This window comes from Astatotilapia calliptera, chromosome 18 (assembly GCF_900246225.1).
Source record: "Astatotilapia calliptera chromosome 18, fAstCal1.2, whole genome shotgun sequence".
NCBI lineage: Eukaryota > Metazoa > Chordata > Actinopteri > Cichliformes > Cichlidae > Astatotilapia > Astatotilapia calliptera.
The window spans coordinates 33,322,401-33,341,470 of record NC_039319.1 but is presented as its reverse complement, the minus strand read 5'-3'; the positions used below and the strand labels follow the sequence as shown (position 1 = coordinate 33,341,470).

At 41.0% G+C, this 19,070-nt stretch overlaps 1 protein-coding gene across 1 annotated transcript in view; it reads left to right on the top strand.

Annotated features, from left to right (window-relative positions):
• The first annotated feature begins 1,013 nt into the window (after positions 1–1,013).
• The window catches only part of LOC113011196 (microtubule-associated protein 4-like), a 137,195-nt gene continuing 119,138 nt past the window's right edge, over positions 1,014–19,070 (top strand). Inside the window, 2 exon segments of the mRNA XM_026150630.1 lie at positions 1,014–1,172; positions 1,175–1,212. Of these exon segments, the coding sequence (XP_026006415.1) occupies positions 1,014–1,172; positions 1,175–1,212 (197 nt within the window).

Below are 19,070 nucleotides of genomic sequence, written 5' to 3'. Positions count from 1 at the left end.
AACTTTGTTACTTTGATACTTTGCTTGTTGACCATTTTTGTGCTTGTGTATTGTAAACAATATGTGTTATTTGGAGATTACAAACAAACTGCACTGAATCAAATGGAAGGCATAATCCTAGATAATCCTATAGAAACCTCTGTGTCCCCCAGCAGCCACTCAGTCCTCTGGTTCGCTAGCAGCTCACACAATCATCTTAACAAATGTGAAAATATTAAAAGTTAAAGGACACAAGGCAGGCAAAGCTGATGGAAACTGCAGATCAAAAAGATAATTTCAAACATTTTATCACAGAATATCCCATGTACCTGGGTAACCTGAGTCTAGAATGTCCACTAGCAACCAACACTAGCTACAAAGTGAACTAGCCCTCTTTGTTAATGGGGTTGTCTGAGAAATAATATGACGTACTGCATGGTTCAGCCCATGCAGAAGGTTTGTGGTTCAGTTTTAATGAGTGAATATTAAATATTTTTATTCTTCATTATGGTCACTTATAGCACTAATATTAGACTTTAAATTGAGAATTTCAGAAACTAAATGTCCATTTTTTATATACAGTCTCTGGTTGCTGTGTATGTCTCTTAATGTCAAGGATAATTACATTTATAACACAAGATTTAGTTGTATGAAATTATAATTCATTTTCATATTTGGGATTGAAAAATACATCTTGTTGAAGAAAAAAAATGCATATTGAGCAAGTAGCTTACTTAAGAGACTTCTTTCATCACGTTAGAAATTACAGGACAAAAATATTCTCCCAGAACAACTTTTTATCGTCCCTTTCCCAGAAGGAGAGAAGCAAAATGCCCTCACACATAAAACAGCAACCAGAGCCCCTCAATGTGGAGACCAACGGTTGCATATTTTTCTCTAATTTGTCACCCACTGTACGTGTTTTCATATTAACACGCTCCCCCTGAGATGTACGATTAAATCTCTAAATAATCAAGCCAAAACAAATAGCGCTGTCACCGGCGGTCCGTAAAGGCGGCAGCTTCCCCTCCCGCATGCAGACTCTGAAGACTCCTCGCTTGACGCTCCAGGCTCCTGATTGGTCGAGCTGTTCGGGGGAAGGGGCGTGGCTTGCGTCTCAGTCCTGGCACCAGTTTGCTCTGCAAGCACCGAAAGGTGGAGAGATTTTCCCCATCACACACTCTTACTGTCAAACACACACGTTCAGCGAGAGACTCGGGACGCATCCACACGGTGAGTTTCACTGTTTTAACGTGATTCGGGACGTGTCATCGCGTTTTCTCTGCATCCTGGCGATGCGCCAGCCTCGCGTGGGCCTTTATAAATGAAATGTAATTGGTGCCATATTTATATTCAGGTCTGCAGGCTGCAGTGGCACGGATGCAGGCCTATATTTAGCTTATGATATGGCGGAATCATAGTCGGAGACATCGCTGTGCGCGGTGTTTCCCATCCCAATGGGGAGAGGATGGTGGGCGTGTGAGGAGGAGAAAGAGTCGGGGTGGCGGGGGGTGAGGGGGGTTCAGTGTCTCATGCAGAGGTCCGTGGATTCTTGTCTCTTTGTTATGGTGGTGCCGCAGAGTCGGGATGATACACCCCTCCTGCTGAAAAATCACTACAAAACAGATTCCTCCAATAGTCCTGCTTTGGCTCCTCATTAGTAAGCCAAGAGTAATTGTAGTGGTCTCAGTGCATTTAGCCAGCACCTCTGTCATTACAATATTCCTACATGGGACCGTAGTAGGTTTTACATGATGTTTATCTCTATAGTGAAACAGATGCATCTCCAGTACAGCGAAGGCCTTGTTATATAAAGAATAGAAGAGTATCTGATTTTTATACATAGTACCCCCCCAGTCGAGACACATACACACTTACACGCACAGACACACTCTGCATGCTGTGTGTGTGTGGATTAGAGCGCATTGTTTCGTCTATGCTCATTTTTTCTCCTCTAGGGCTCTTTCTGCCTTTTCTCTATCTCACATGTGAACCGCATTGAGCTACAGGACTGTAGACTGTCTGTGGGAATACTATGGGAAAATGGTTGTCTCCATTCTGCACTCAAAGTAGAAATGGATTGAAGGTTCAAGTAAACGGTGCATATCTGCTCTGTGTGTGATAGCTGGAGCCAAAGAAGCTACATGATGCAATGCTGAGTAAAATCTCTAAAGCTGAAGAACGTGGCTGCCCCGTTACATAAAGTGGGCATCATCTGTAGCCTGGTACACGGTACAGAGCATATGTCACTTTGACATGCTCAGTGTGTTTGGGGAGACAGACATCTGAAATAATGTACTCTCATTACACCAGTCAGACTCATCTGACACTGTATTTCAAAGTTGTTGTGTGTTTGTTTATAACTGACATTTCATTAAAAACAGATCGCTGTTTCTGTTTGATCAGTTATTTATTTGCTCTATAGATTGTGAAGATGCAGAAAATCGTAATGTTTAAAAAGGGGAAAAGACTTTGCCATTTGATTGATAGTCACCATGGCCACCAACTCATTTCCAGAGGTTTCTCATATCACTTTATTGTCATTTTGTTGCTGATTATAACAACAACAAACTCATACTACAATGTCATTGCTCCGCATTACCATCTTAAAATTATTGTATATAATATCGTTCAGGTATTTTAATATTGTGATATTGTATTTGACTTAAAAGAGGTTGATGGATCTTTCTTTTCTGTGTTCTGAGTTAAAGAGGTAATTAAGCAAAGTCACATTTGCCAGTATTAACATATAATAAATGGACTGGTTCTTAGAGAGCGCTTTTCTACTCTACTTGAGCACTCCAAGTGCCTTATACACCTTATTCACACAAGCACTTTTTTGGTGTCTAAGTGCTTTCTATCTAACACTCTGATCAGTGTATTAGGGACAGGCCACTTGGGTTTCAGTATCTTGACCAAGGACACTTTGGCATGCAGACTGGAGCAGCCAGGCATCAAACTACCAACCTTCCAATTAGATGGCCTGTTCTACCTCCTGAGTCACAGCCACTCTTGTATGTAGTCGTAGTCTAAAAATGTAATCCCCGAGATCTAAATAGCCCTAAAGCTGACCCTTAACTACAGCATGTGATTTCTTATTACTAAGACTTGGAAGAATGATTATCAAAATTGTTCTTGGCAATCAGGAGAACCCCCCAAATATTCTAACTGACATACTTTAGGATTAAGTTTATGACAATGAGTAAAGACTGTCATTTAATCTGAAATGACTTAAAATGTCCAACTCACTGAATTGTGAGAACAGGCCGAGTACAATATTTGTATCCAAAACGACCAAAACTTCCAGTGGCTTATTAGTTAAACTGTTCTCATTCCAATGGTGTCATGTTTGGCTGTTTTGTCAAAGCCCCTGGTGTCTCACAGCCCCTGGTGTCTCACACATAGGCGTAAGATATCCTTTGATGATGGTATTATTGGATGCCAAAGGCAAATGCTAAAAACAGGACCAGGAGACTGCAGTTTTTATCTCTTCTCACTTCTTAGCTTTAGGCACCAACACTGCTTACTTAGGTTTAGAAAAAGAACTCTATTTGGGCTAAAACAAACCCATTCAAAGTGTTAACTATGCATGCTAAAAAATAAATGATGCTAAAAGGATAGCCAGTCACCTCAAATTTGACAGTAAGGCTACGTTCACACTGCAGGCGAAAGCACATCCAATCCGATTTTTTTGACCCTATGCGACCCATATCCGATCATGGTATGACAGTGTGAACGGCGCAAATCCGATATTTTCAAATCCGATCTGGGTCACTTTCGTATGTGGTGCTGAATCCGATACATATCTGATGTTTTAGAAAGCGACTGCTGTTTGAACGGTCATGTCGCATTAAATCCGCCTTTTACGTCACCGACACAAAACTGAAGCCAATTATCAGCGCCAGAGAAGACATCGCGAACGCTTCCTGGCGATCCAGTGTAGATGTCAGTGAAACATACTATTGTACATACTATTGTTTGAGTACTTACGATTGTTTTTTTTGTACTTTTTATATTTTACATTTATATTTATTATTGAAACTTGCACCAAGGGAGTGGCACTCCAATTTCGTTGTACTCTGTACAATGACAATAAAGGCTATTCTATTCTATTCTATTCTATTCTATTCTATTCTATTCTATTCTAAACTGTTGGGAAGACAACGTAAACATTTTATTTGTACTGTATAATCTGCAGATTCTGACAGAAATCTGCAGCTATCCTTGGAAGCACCGCTCCTCTCTTAAACAGCAATAAGGATCATTATTAGATTATTTACATTATTATGTAAATAACAAAATAACTTAAAGCAAAAATTGGGAAACGTAAAGTCCGAAGTCTTTATATTAACGGCCATCAGTCAAACAATACTGTTTGCTCTGGGTCTAAACAGAGCGCGTTGTGTGTGACATCTTCTTTTGCGCATGCGGGCCGCTTTGAGCGTTCACACTAGAGCGCGTTTGCTGTCGCATTTTATTTGTAGTGTGAACGAGCAGACAAAAAAATCGGATTTGATCAAAAAATCGGAATTGAGCATTAAGACCTGCAGTGTGAACGTAGCCTAAGAGACCTGAAGAGTGTATATGTGATGAGTTCAGATTAAAACTGAGCTCAGATATTCGAAATCTTTGCAAACAGGAAGTAATTTTGTAGGTGAGAGTGCAGAGAACTACACAGTCCAAGTAACCGCAGAGTAGCAAATCAGGAGAACATCCAGATTCCAGACCAGGTGCATGAAAATTCCAGATCATGAATATATAAATGAAAAAGGCATGTCAGTTCAACTCCTTTGACTCCTTGAATGTTTGAATCACAGAGATACTAAATGTAAAAAACGTAAGGCCATTTTTTGCCTGAGACTGCTGGCACAGAAGCTAGATGGATTATCAGAGATGTTTTAATGCATGAGCGTTGTAATGATGATGATGCGATAATTTCTGCCTCAGGGATTGGTGGGATTACATCCAATCCCTCTCAAAGGGATCAACCAAGTAGCCCGGAAGTCAGCAGGCACCCAGCTAGGTATAGTTAACATTTTTGCATCATTTGTAAGGCAATAGGCTTTTCTAGGCTTTTCCACTAAACCAAGCAAACAATATCATTGTAGAGCTTGTCAAACCTTGACTACATATATAAGTCGTTTTACAGTGTAGCATTGACAGTAATAATCAGTTGTTAGCTGGAAATGTGTAAGCTCTGTTGTCATTCAGTAAGTCAACAAGTCAGCCAGGCAGAGCTAGTACTGTAGAGATACGATCTAATCATGTTGTAGTTTCTCCAGGCGATATCATAGGCCTGGCTTGTAAAATAAGATAAGATGACCTTTATTAGTCCCACAGGTGGGAAATTTGTTAAAATGTAAGAATTATGTAAAAAATGTAAGATTATGTAACAAAACATGGAGTTATCTCATAATGTTTGTGCCCAGCATGAAACCAGGCGATATGAAGAGTGATAGCATTCTGTAGCCATTAGGTTTTTCTGGAACTTTAAAGAAAATCTATGGACTACAAGATGAACTTCATTTGTTATCCAAAACTATGATGTTTCCTATTTTTTTCTGTTAAGTAAAGAGGAATGGAACAGTGGAAAAGATGACTAGATTACCAACAGTTAGTGGTCTACAAAAAAAGTAGTAACGGTTGTAAATAATATTGCTAATTATTAAAGTCCTACGGTCAGGAGGAGTCCTAGGTAAGGAGCTTCTGGAGTTAAGGAGTTTTCCTTTAACTCTGGGCTTCCGTACACCTCTATGGAAATTTTACCCTATTGTAGCAATTTGTTTAGCTTTTCAGTTCAGTTCAATTAAGTTTAATTTATGTAGTACCAAATCACAACAACAGTCATATCAAGTTGCTTTATATTTTAAGATAAGGACCCTACAATTTATAAAGAACAATCCCAATGATCAGACTGTGAGCAAGTACTTGGCGACAGCAGGAAGGTGAAACTCCCTTTCAACAGGAAGAAACCTTCGGCAGAACCAGGCTCAGGGAGGAGCAGCCGTCTGCCACAACTGGATGGGGGTGAGGGGAGGAAAACAGGACGAAAGACGTACCATAGAAGAGAGCCAGAGTTTAATAAGAGCTAATGATTAAATGCACAATGTGTAGTCCTTTCCAACTGATTGCTGTTCTATCTCTAAACACCCATGTTTCAAGGTGCACAAGGGATGTGTATTCACCAAAAACGTTTGGGTAACACAAACACCAACCAGCAGTCAAAATAAGCAACTAGCTGTTGAAAATAGTGTGAATACTAGCTGAAATGTCAGACCAAATAACATTAATAATAAGGATAAAATTACCGTAGGTAAATTATCAGATAATGAAACAGCTAATGAAAGATAATACTGCTTTTTGTATGCTGGCTTATAAGCCCTTGGTTTGTGTGACAAATTTGGGTTTACAGCTTGCTGCATTGCTTTTAAGTGACAACACAAGTCAAATAATGCAGCTGTGTTACTCACACATGGAAAATAAACTGTCTATCAAATTCCACAAACTTTCATCTTGACGCGTTTCAAAACATTATGTTAAGACTAACTGTAAATCCACTGAAATGGAAATTGTGCTTGCAGTCTCACTCCTGCTTAGTGATGAATTCACAGTGAATTAACTTTTCATTAATTCTATATATTTATAAGTTTCCCCCCTCTGAATATTTTAATGTTATCCAGTCAGCTTTTCACTTTGCTAATATATGGATCCACACCAGTCACTTTGAGAATTCCTCTAAAGACTTTCAGCAAACTTCACTATACTTCATTTATTATTGAAACCAATTTTATTGCCAGATTGGGGACAAGGTGCGTTAACTTCCCTCAAACATTTATTATGTCTGATGAAATATATCAGTCACTGAAAGAAACATTATTGTTATGTAGTGTTTTAATCCTGCACACATGTTATCCGCTACTGGAAATATCAGGTTATGTGCTTTGATTGTACTGTTATCTTCAAATTATTTGGTTCATGTGAGGATTGGTGAGGAGGTGACCATGTTAAGCAGTATGAACATAGACCTGGTGCTGCTGCCTTATTTGTGGTTACCATAGTGATCTGCCTTGGTTAAAAGTGGATCACATTAAAGCACTTTTCCTGCTTTGTGAGACAGATCTTTTAAGAGAAATGTCGTTGCTAAATCTCAAAATAAACAGCTCAGTGCATTTTTAAAGGTTGATTGATAGCTGTAACTTCAAGATGGAAAGAGCAAAGAGCTTAATTGGTCAACCTCTAATAGTTAGCAAGACAGCAGTTCTTCTGTGAGGACTGTCAGTTTGCTTGAGGGCTTGGCGTTGAACAAAAGTGCTTCAAATGGGAATGCACACCAGATAACACTGTGTATGAAACCTTTAGAACGGGAAAGGCCGGTGTTGTATTGGATGTTAAAGTACTTGCTGTATATGATGATCAGTCCCTGTTACATCCAGGGTATCCAGTGGCATCTGTGCATTGACGGATGGGTTAACATTATAGATTGCATTTAAACAGAGCCTTTAGGATTACTAATAATACCATTACTAGTAACTCAATTATCCATTTACTAATTTACACATCATGATCTTTATCAGATCACCCAGATGAACTACTTAAATGTGACCAAGGTAAATACCAACAGATATCAAGCACAGAGCAAAAATTATTGTCCATGTAGCCTTTGGAGTGAGCCAACTGTACAGTAGAGGTTCAGTGAATAGATCAAACAATGGCTTCAGAGGCAACAACAAAGGTCAGTTTTTCCTGTGGAGAAAAGAGGCGGAGATTCAAATCAGACCTGACATCATGTGGCAGTTGAACCAGGAATGATGGAAAACACTGTGTGCCTTTCTCATCTTCATATTCATCCTTCTGAGACCTTCCATTATTATGTGTTCATGATTTGAAATAAGCAAAGGTTATTTCTGTCCTACTGAGCTTAAGATCAGACCAGCCATCAGCCAGTACAGCAGAGCAAGGCAGGAATGAGTATAAAATGTCCCCTTCATTTAAAGCATCAAAACATGCACCCTGCTCCCAGGATGTAAGCAAGAGTTCATTATTTAAACCCAAAGTCTGGAGTGCAGTCACAGTTCATCCCAGTTAAATGTTTGGGTGCAGAAAAATGTTAGCTGCTCAAAATAAGTTGAAATTTATCCAATCCTTCCATATCCATCCAGTCACAATGTTTATTTTTAAACAATAAAATAAACAAATCTCAGTGGTCCGAAACGCAGTGTATTCACTGGCTGAGTCATCCCTAATGGCTTTTCAGTTAAATGGAACCGCAGTTCTGAATACAAAAGGACACATGAACTCAATGTAATTGTTCCTCAAACTGAATTCATTATCAATCACATGTCACTAAGCACACGCAGTATGCTTAGATGAGTGACTACTGTGTTGTCACTCAATTAGCCGAGTCCCATTTTGAAGCCTAAGATGAGCATTTTTGCTGTTGCTGCTTGTTTTTGCAAACAGACGTGATGAATTGATCTGATAGTGAAACCACACATTCACTAGCTATTGATTTGTGACCTCTCAGTCACAAGCTTGGTTTGATGTTTGACATCATATGACAGAATATCTCTTGAAGTTGGATTGCAAACTTGGAAACTTTATTGGTAACTACTAGCCTAACACAAAGACATTTCTTATTTGACTGTCAACTGCTTAGTTTAAATGTATCAAGCTTTCATTTATGAAAAGATGAATGTGACTATGGCCATTTACAGTTCAACATTTTTACTTTTAGACTTTACTAGAGTAGCTTTGCATGACTCACAGTTCAAAATAAACCTTATTCTTACTCTTGGTACCATTTCTTAAGTAATCATCCATCTAAAACAAGATGTTAAAGCTCCCTTTTTTCCTCTCTTTAGGCCAAATTCTTGCTAGTACATAACATGTAGCTGTGCACACAAACTGGCTGTCTTAGCCATATCCTCTCTTTTGACATCATACTGAACAAAAAAGTAAAAAAAAATACTGAGCCAAGTTTTTACAGTCTAATGAGCCTCTGCTTTTTTCTGCTTTTTGCTATTTGTGCATACATCAACCTCATTATTAAACCTTGGCCATGTTTAAAACGAACCTCCACCACTGAATCAGTATATATGTCTCCAGAAAAAAAAGCACAAGCATAATAGTCCCACCTTAATGGACCAAGAATGAAAGAAAGTAACAGAAACAGTGCTCTGTTGAATGAATGTGCTACAAAACACAGAAAGAAAAATCTATGAAATCAGAGTATGCACACAGCAAGAAAAAAGTGAGATGGAAAGATACAGTATCATTTCATGCAGATCAGTTTCCATTTGTTCTCCTCTATTCAACTTCACCAGCTCATATCATCTGTGCACTTCTTGTTTTCTTGAGTACCTTGACAACACACACACACACAGAAACTGAAACACAACACAAAGTCACACTTGACAGGTTTGCGCAGTTAGTAATCTGGATTTAGCTGACTTGTCTGCACCTACCCTCATATACTGGAACGTGTGTGCGTGTGTGTGTGTGTGTGTGTTATCAGCGGTAATATAAACTGCTGCTCATCAGAGACAGTCTGTGCATGTATGTGTGTGGGTGTGTCAGAACTTGTGCCCATCAAGGAGGAGACAGTGAGGAGCTGCTGAGTCACCATGGCGACTGGCTGGGCAGCCATGACAGGATTTTGTTAACACGTTTTGATGGCATGAGTCTGAAAAACAGAAACCTTCTTATATCACTGATATGATGTTTTTGTCCTGATTCTTTAATCAATGAGAATGGTTCTTTATAGTTACCTATAGGGCTGCCACGATTTGTCGACTAGTCACGATTACGTCGACTATCAAAATCGTCGACGACTGATTTAATAGTCGACGTGTCGTTTGAAACTTTGTAAGATCACAAAAGACGCAGGAATAAGTGGCAGGATTTAAGAGTGTAATAACGGACTGAAACAGAAGATGGCAGCATTGCATGTAAGGATGTCACCTACCGTTAAACCCCGAAGAAGAAGAAGAAGAAGCAGCTGTGTCCCAGAATTCATAGCGCGGCCCAGCGCAGTTTCCAACAATGGCGGCAGCTAGTTAGTTTTAATGTTACTCTTATTCTTCTTTCTGGGTCACAAAATAAACGTTTAACATATTTTCAGGCGAGAATGTAGCTGTGTAAACCTCAAATATCTGCTCAGTTTATCAGGACACCACATATTTTCAAAAGCTCTCCGACGTTTTCGGAGACGTCTGTTACCCACTAGCTCGTTAGCGAGCCGGGGGCTAGGCTCACTAGCGCTGTGAGAACACCGGACTCCCCACAAATCGTTTTCAAACCCACCGCTGTCTTTCGCTACTCAGGTTAAATATATATGAGTCACTTAGATAACTTAAAATGTTATTGTTTGGCTTTTTTTTTTTTTAGTATTTTATTTGTTCCTGAGTAAATCAGTTTGTCTGAGATTAAAGTTATAGTTTTTACACAGCTGAATAAACTGTCAAGCAGACAACTGATTATCAGAAGTGTGAGATGCTCCAGAATATACTCCAGTGTCCTGTTATAGTTTAGATAGCAAGGAGTTTATTAAACTTCACCGAAACAATCTGCAAATTTCATAAAAATTTAACAAACTATCATCTTGTCTTTACTTTTAGTGAGCACATACCTTAAACACTTAAAGCTGTAAGCTAATGATAGTTATATAAGAGCAGATGCTGCTGGTGCAATAAGCTGTAGTTTTACGTCTAATGGATGATGATCTGATTAGTCGACTAATCGCAAAAATAATCGGTGACTAGTCGACTATCAAAATAATCGTTTGTGGCAGCCCTAGTTACCTACATGTTTCCTGTTTTCATATCACATTGTTTTCCTGCTGTCTGGACCAGGGTTTTAATAGTTTTGCAATTTTCATTAGTTTTTATTTTTATTTAGTTTTGACTTCAGATTTTCAATTTTATATCAGTTTTAATTAGTTTTTATCAATTGTTTGCTAGTTTAGTTTAGTTTTTATTTTTTTGAAAATCCTTAGTTTCAGTTTAGTTTTGATTAGTTTCAGTTATAGTTTTAGTTGTGTTTGCAATAATTAAGTGTAACAAAATCCCAGTTTCATCATATCAGTCATTCTCTTCTGCTTATCCTTGGGTATGTTGCTATTCCAGCTACCATACCCTGCACCCTGGACAGGTCGCCTGTCTGTCGCAGGGCTAACACGCAGAGACAGACAACTCACATTCCCACCTATGGGTTCTTTAAATAAATAAATAAATAAATAAAGGCAGATGAACAACCATTGATACCAGGCAACTATAAAATGTATATCTTGGCCCCAATGAGACTATTAACTCTTGCGGCACCGGGTGTTCGTAATTTTGGTTCAAGTGAATTGATAAACTTTTTGAAGGCAATTGACTCACACAGTTATGTAGATGTCCCCGTCCTGTTGTCTCGGGATGCATCATGCTGCCTTGCCTGGGGTTAGCTTCTGTTTCTGGTGATGAGGTTTGAGTGTGCTCCCTTACCTTCTCAAGGTAAGCTAGGTTAGCCTTCTTGTGTGAGCTTTTCAAGTGCACTTTAAGGTTTGTGGGATTTTTTTCCTTTAGAAATGTCCCTCATAATTTGTCTCTTTCCACTACAAGACACTTCATCCAAAACACAGTCATATTCAAAGTAATCCCAAATTGGACTCTGGCGCTTTCTCCCGACTTTTCCTGACATGATTCTGCGCGTGGACGGAGCAGCAACACAGACGACTCGACTAACGTACTGCCATCTGCTGGCATAATGAGACAGCAAGAAAAAAATCTGGAAACTAAACTTCATCTTCACCCTTGACTATTGTATGACACACACACATCAATGAAAACTAAACACATTTTTGCTATAAATTCAGTTAATTTTAGTTAGTTTTGTGAACACTCATTACAGTTTTAGTTAGTTTTCCTTCTTTTGTTTTTATTTTTATTTCCGTTAACGAAAATGTTTTTTCACTTCTAGTTTTCGTTATTTCGTTAGTTTTCGTTAACGATAATAACCTTGGTCAGGACCATGCGTTTGTCACACCAGGTTTTATTAAAAACATAAAAGGAGAAAAGCAAGAAAACATACGTAGTATGATGAAACCACGATTGAACTGGTATTTCTTTCAGAGTCAACATTTCTAAACCAGTTAATGGACTCTCAGACACATTTCAGCTCTCTAGATTACTTGCTCCCAATTAAATTAGGGAACATATTTATCCTCCACATCTGCCAGCTTTGTCATCTAGCTGTTGAGAGGAGCTGCCCTGTCATTGTGGGACAGATCCCTGCTTGGCATGTAACCACGCAGATGAAATCGACTTTGTTCACCGAGTAGTGAGTGTGGATGAGCTCCTTCTATTTCCCTAAAGCTGCACATAGCAATTTGTAACTACTTATTAGAACTTATTTAACCTCAGATGTTACTGCTTGCTGTGGAGTCATCATTCAAATGACTTGCTTCACATTAGATATACAGTAGTTGTTTGATCTTTCATTAATATGAAAGTTTAGATCAGTAGAGCTTCAAAATACATATGTGCATTGTGTTTAGATTGATGATATGGCACCATGTGGTTAGTCTCCAATAGAGATTTGCAGCTGTGATGGTGGAAGAGCATACAGCCCACTGTCCCTTAACAGACGTTGTTGTTTTTTTTATTACTTTGAGCCAGCTGTTTTCCTACTTTAAGGTACAGATACATCAATCAAGTCATGTTTAGTTCCATCTGAAATACACACCTTGTCTTAAGGTATTTGATGTCACTAGTACAAATCTCATACCAGTGTTAAATGAGTTTATGTTTTGTTCCATTTGCGTTTTTGTTTTTTTGTTTTGTTTTTTTGTGCAAAGTGCAAATCTATATGAAACAGGTCGATGGAGATGCAGCCAGGATTCAAATTTGGTGGAATGCAATGTCAAACCAAATTACAGTGTCCTTCTTGATCTTAGATCTGGAAAATGACAATAAATTCAGTACACACATTTTCCATTATTCTTTTTTCTTATTACTCCTACTTTCAATGTCATGGAAAGTGCTGCTACAGCAGCGATGTGCTCCTCTACTTTTTTGTGAATGAGCCTGGATGCACAGATGTGTATGAATATATGTGCTATGTTGACTCATAAAATCTCATAATAAACCAGAATCCTGAATATAACCATGTGTTGGTAACTGCACTTAATACTGTAGCTACAAATATTTGTGGTCTTCTAAGCCAAACAGAAGTGCAAATGCATATGATTTTTTTGCCATTTTTAGCCACCAACGAGCACAGTGAATGTGGGAAAGTGTATCTCCCCGGGGCCACTAACCTCTCCATTCACTGCTGTTACATCATTAGCACAGATTTAGATATTGTACTGTGAGTCATCACAGAGCTGAATTGACCTACAGCTTAGCTGAAAACTGACTTGTATCTTTCTGTGTAATGAAAACAAGTGTTTTCTAGTCTATGGTGAGATGATAACTTGACCAGATGTGTAACAAAATCAGAACTGTATTCATTCCAATTTTGTAAATCTATTTTAACCCACATACAGATGAGAAGTGAATGAAAAAAAAAAATGGGGGCTCGTCCCTTTTCGTTCGTGTGATTGGTTCGTTTCCTTTTTGTGTTTGTGGTGGGGGGGAAAACGTCGTGCGCGAGTTTTGCGGCTCTGGAGTGCGCGGATGCGGTTGGGTGTCTGCGGAGTTGTGTTTTCCTTTTTCGCTTTGCTCGTGATGTCGTTTGACATGGATGATTTTGCGCAACGTCCCTCCATTGAAAAGTTGGAGCGGTGCACAAAAGCAGATTTGTTGGTAGTGGCTAACTTATTCGGGGTGGATGTTCCGTTGAATGCTAAGAAGGCGGAAATTAAACACTGTTTGGTGGAGAGACTGGTGGACAGGGGAGTGTTTGGGGGGCAGAAAACTCCTGCACCAGGAGGGACCACCTCATCAGCCTTTGGTTCGAATTCTGCATTCACATTAGGAACACCAGGGGATTGTGGTCGGTATAAACAATCACAGGCGAGGGGCTGGAACCAACATACACCTCAAAATGCTGCAATGCGAACAGCAGAGAGAGGGCCTCTTTCTCAATCGTGCTGTACCCTCGCTGATGGACATTGAATTTCGTTGAGAAATAGCCGATTGGGTGATCCACACCATGATGGTCTTCCTGCAGCAATACGGCACCTGCCCCGTTTGCACTGGCGTCCACTTCCAACTTAAAAGGGCGTGCAAAATCAGGGGCGGCCAGCACTGGCGCACTGCACAGGAGAGTCTTAACAGTCTTAACAGTCCAGAACGCACACTAGTGAGGCTAGTGAGAGGTGCGACCACGTCCGCGAAGTTTTGACAGAAACCCCGGTAGTAGCCCACCATGCCGAGGAAACGGCGAAGCTCACGCCTAGTCTGAGGGGCGGGAAAATCCAGTATGGCCTGGATTTTGGCCGAGATAGGGCGCACTTGCCCCTGACCCACCTGCTTTCCTAAGTACGTCACCATGGCTTTACCAAAATCACACTTGGCGAGGTTGAGGGTGAGGGATTCCCTTTCCAAGCGATGGAACACATCAGTGAGTGTCTCCACATGCTCTGACCAGGTGTCTGAATAGACAACAATGTCATCCAAATACACTTCACACTTGCAGACGCCGCCCAGCACGATATTCATGAGCCGCTGAAATGTGGCGGGAGCGTTGCGCAACCCGAAAGGCATGACAGTGTACTGGAGAAAATGGTCAGGAGTAACAAAAGCAGAGATTTCGGCCGCACGTGATGTTAGGGGAACTTGCCAATAGCCCTTTAACAAGTCCAGCTTGGTAACGAAGGTCGCAGAACCGACCCTATCAACACAATCCTCCATTCTGGGCAGAGGATAGGAGTCAGGCTTGGTCACACTGTTCACCTTCCGAAAATCTGTACAAAACCGTGGGGTCTTATCCGCTTTAGGCACTAGGAGACATGGGGAACTCCACGCACTAGAGCTAGGGACAGCAAGACAATTCTCCAACAGATAAGAGACTTCTGTCTGGAAAAGAGCACGCGTAGTGGGATTCACCCGGTAGGCATGCTGTTTGATTGGAGGATGGTCCCCCACATCGATATCATGCTCCAACACGGTGGTACAGGATGGAGTGTCCGAGAAAAGATTAGGATGATTTTCAATCAACCGACACACGTCATTTCGGACATCATCGTCTACCCCAGTTAAATGTGACCTTAAATCACGTAGGATTTCAGAATTCCTAAGTCGTGCGCAGCCCACAGCACAACCGAAAACCAAATCGTCACCTACTGGGTCATACCGAGTTTCGGAAACCGGCACCCCCACAGTCGCAACTGTTGACACACCACCAGCAAAGTAGGGCTTCATCATATTAATATGACACACTTTTTCCTTCGCTCTGGGGTGTCGATGACATAATCCGTGTCACTCAATTTCGCCTGCACTGTATACGGACCACTGAACTTGGCCTGGAGGGAAGATCCAGGGACCGGTAAAAGTGTTAAAACTTTATCACCAACCTCAAATTTTCGCTGCACAGCCTTCACATCAAACTTCCTCTTCATCCTACCTTGTGTTGCACTGAGAGCATCCCGTGCAATTGCGCACGCTTTATGCAAACGCTCTCTGAAAGAGCTCACATAGTCTAACACATTTTCCTTAGGGGCAACAGTGTCGGACAGGAAGTTCTCCTTAAGCAATCGCAAGGGGCCACGCACTGTGTGACCGAACACCAGCTCAGCAGGGCTAAATCCTAACGACTCCTGCACACTTTCTCTCACTGCTAAAAGAAGCAGCGGCAACCCCTCATCCCACTCCTTTTGAGACTCAAGGCAAAATTTCCGCATCATCGATTTCAATGTCTGATGAAACCGCTCGAGCGCACCTTGCGACTCCGGATGATAGGCACTAGATTTCCGATGTTTAATGCCAAGTGACTGCAAAACCTGAGCAAAAATCCTAGACATGAAATTAGAGCCTTGGTCAGTTTGAACAGCTTTTGGTAAACCAAAAATAGAGAAAAAGTTCACCAATGCCTTAACAACTGGTTTAACCTTAAGGGTGCGCAACGGAATTGCCTCGGGAAAACGGGTAGCAACACACATCAGAGTCAAGAGGTACTGGTGACCCGATTTTGTTTTAGGGAGCGGACCAACGCAGTCGATGAGGATGTGTTCAAAAGGTTCCCCTAAAACTGGAATAGGGTGTAATGGAGCGGGTGGAATGACTTGGTTAGGCTTACCACTAATCTGACAGGTGTGACAAGAACGACAATACTGAGCAACGTCATTCTTCAATCCTGGCCAAAAGAAATGACGCAGAATGCGGTGATAGGTTTTCCTAATACCTAAATGTCCAGAAAAACTGTCATGGGCAAGACTAAGAACTTTGGGTCGGTACTGTTGAGGCACCAGAACCTGTTTAAACACATTCCAACCCAAATCACCAGCTGTAGGCGGATACCAAGTACGCATCAACACGTCATCCTCGACACTATAAACACGAGGGTACTGGTCGCTAGAGTTGGCAGCGGAAAAACAACTCACAAGAGTCGGGTCACTCTGCTGTGCCGAAACCAACTCCTTTTTGTTGATTTCCAAAGACAGTTGAGGTGTCACTGATGGGCTAATAGGCAGCATCGCCTCAGAGTCGCCCGTCAGTGGAACACGGGTTTCAGATTCAGACTCCGGCCCACCACCAGCACAGAGAAAAGAATCAGATAAATCCACGTCACCGTACTTGCGCCTATGCGCACGAGTTACCGCGCAAGCAGGAAAAACAGAGGAGGAACGCTCCTCAGCGACAGGGTTAGATAATGAAATATCAGGCACCGGTATCTCAACCACTCTCGGGGTAGAAAACACTTTTCCGTTAGCCAAATCATTCCCCAGAATCATCGCAACTCCGGGCACTGGCAACTGGTCGCGCACGCCAACCGGTACCGAACCCGAAACGAGCGGCGATTGAAGAAACACATTGTGCAGTGGCACACGCAGTACATCCATTTTTACACCCCAGACAAGAGCATCCGAACCACAAAAAGAGTCATCAGAAAAAGGTAGAATACCCTTCAAAATAAGAGTCTGCGCGGCCCCAGTGTCACGCAGAATCATGATCGGCACCCGATCCTCCTCTTTTTCATTCAACGAAACAAACCCCTCCGACACAAAAGGGCAGTAGCTCTCATCAAAGCCTTCACTTCCCACTCCATTGCTAGGTGAAGTGGAAGCTGACATAGAACGAACGAAACCCACACTTTTCGGCTTCCTCACCGTGTTGGCCTGCTCCCTGCGCTGTAGTGATGGGCAAGCAGCAACGAGGTGCCCGATTTCATGACAATAAAAACATTTGCGATCTGACATAGGAATAGCAGCAGAACGTGTCTGGCGCTTAGGGGAAACCCTATAACTTCTGACAGGACGAGGTGAGGAAGTGTACTCACGGCGCTCTGTCGAAAGTGCAGCACGATGAGTTAACACAAACTCGTCGGCAAGGACCGCGGCTTTAGACAGTAACCCCACCTTCTGCTCATTAAGATACACGACAATGTTTTCAGGGAGACATGTATTGAACTCTTCCAGCAGGATTTTTTGTAAAAAATCACTTTTTTGCCCCACTGTATGTGTGTCTCTTTAAAGGGGGAAGCTTGACAACCAAGCTAGCTACCATTAGCTGACAACTTAGCACTGATGTTCTTTCACTCAAATGATGTTACTTCTGGTTCCAAACATACAGCAGCAACAGCTCTGAGAAATCAAATAATAAATGATGACATCCATCTTTTACACTCTTAATGATCAGCATGAATGGTAGATATAGACTACAAATAAAACTTGCATATGACTCAAATGCGCAAGTTGAGTTTGATATATTTTTGCAATGTGCACTTATCAGAAAACTGTGCCAACATTGAAAACAGGAACTGCTGAGATTGATAAGAATTTGGAAGCTCTTCTCAATTCCAATCCCTAAGCTTGTTCTCAACCAAAGCCAGACTGATAGTTCTGACAAAAGCAGAAAACAACTTGACCACTTTTATTCTGATGCAACACAGAGGCATCAGGGAAAACAATACTAGCTAGCTAGATTTTAAAAAGAGAGATGAAGACCCAGCTGAAACTGATTCTATGATGATGACAGGTAGCATGAGTGCCTGAGAAGTTGGACTAAGACTCAATTCGCTATCAGGCCGTTGGTGCTGAACATCTCTTGCCCTTGTTGTGTTTTGACCAAGTTAACATCACTGATGTGACTGTACTGACCATTCATAATCAATGATTATTATGGGATTTACACAAAATGTGGTACTTTTGTGCATGTCCTAAACATATGTCAGTGTGCACATAACTTTCCATTGTTAATATATTATTATATAGTATTATATCATATAGTGTTCCTAGGAAGACAAGCAGCTGGGCCCAGTACATTGTGAGATTAGTGGTGACAGCCAGGGGCTTGAAGTATAGTGGAAGTATAGTGTGTGCGGCTGAGCTGTAAAGCTGCAGCACGAGTGTGTGAACAGCAACCGTTAATAAAGCAAGTATGCTGAAAAGCACTGAACCGTGGACTGTGGTCTGCTGCGTGATTACTACACAGCTACGTCCATAACGTAAAGTAAACCTCTGAGCTACAGCAGCAGCACAAGTTCAGCCACAAACAAAACTGGTGATTCGCTTCTCTACACCGCTGACTTTAACACTTCACGCTTGCAACCGTGACTATGTGATTACTGTTTTGTTCACCACAGACGTCTGCATGACAGAAGACTCAATGCAACCAGGTGGAGAGATGGACTCCAGGACACTATCAGTTACTGTCAAGATCGAATTCACACAATTTTCTTTTACACTGTTTTCTGCTTTTGTCAGAACTATCAGTCTGGCTTTGGTTGAGAACAAGCGTAGGGATTGGAATTGAGAAGAGCTTCCAAATTCTTATCAATCTCAGCAGTTCCTGTTTTCAATGTTGGCACAGTTTTCTGATAAGTGCACATTGCAAAAATATATCAAACTCAACTTGCGCATTTGAGTCATATGCAAGTTTTATTTGTAGTCTATATCTACCATTCATGCTGATCATTAAGAGTGTAAAAGATGGATGTCATCATTTATTATT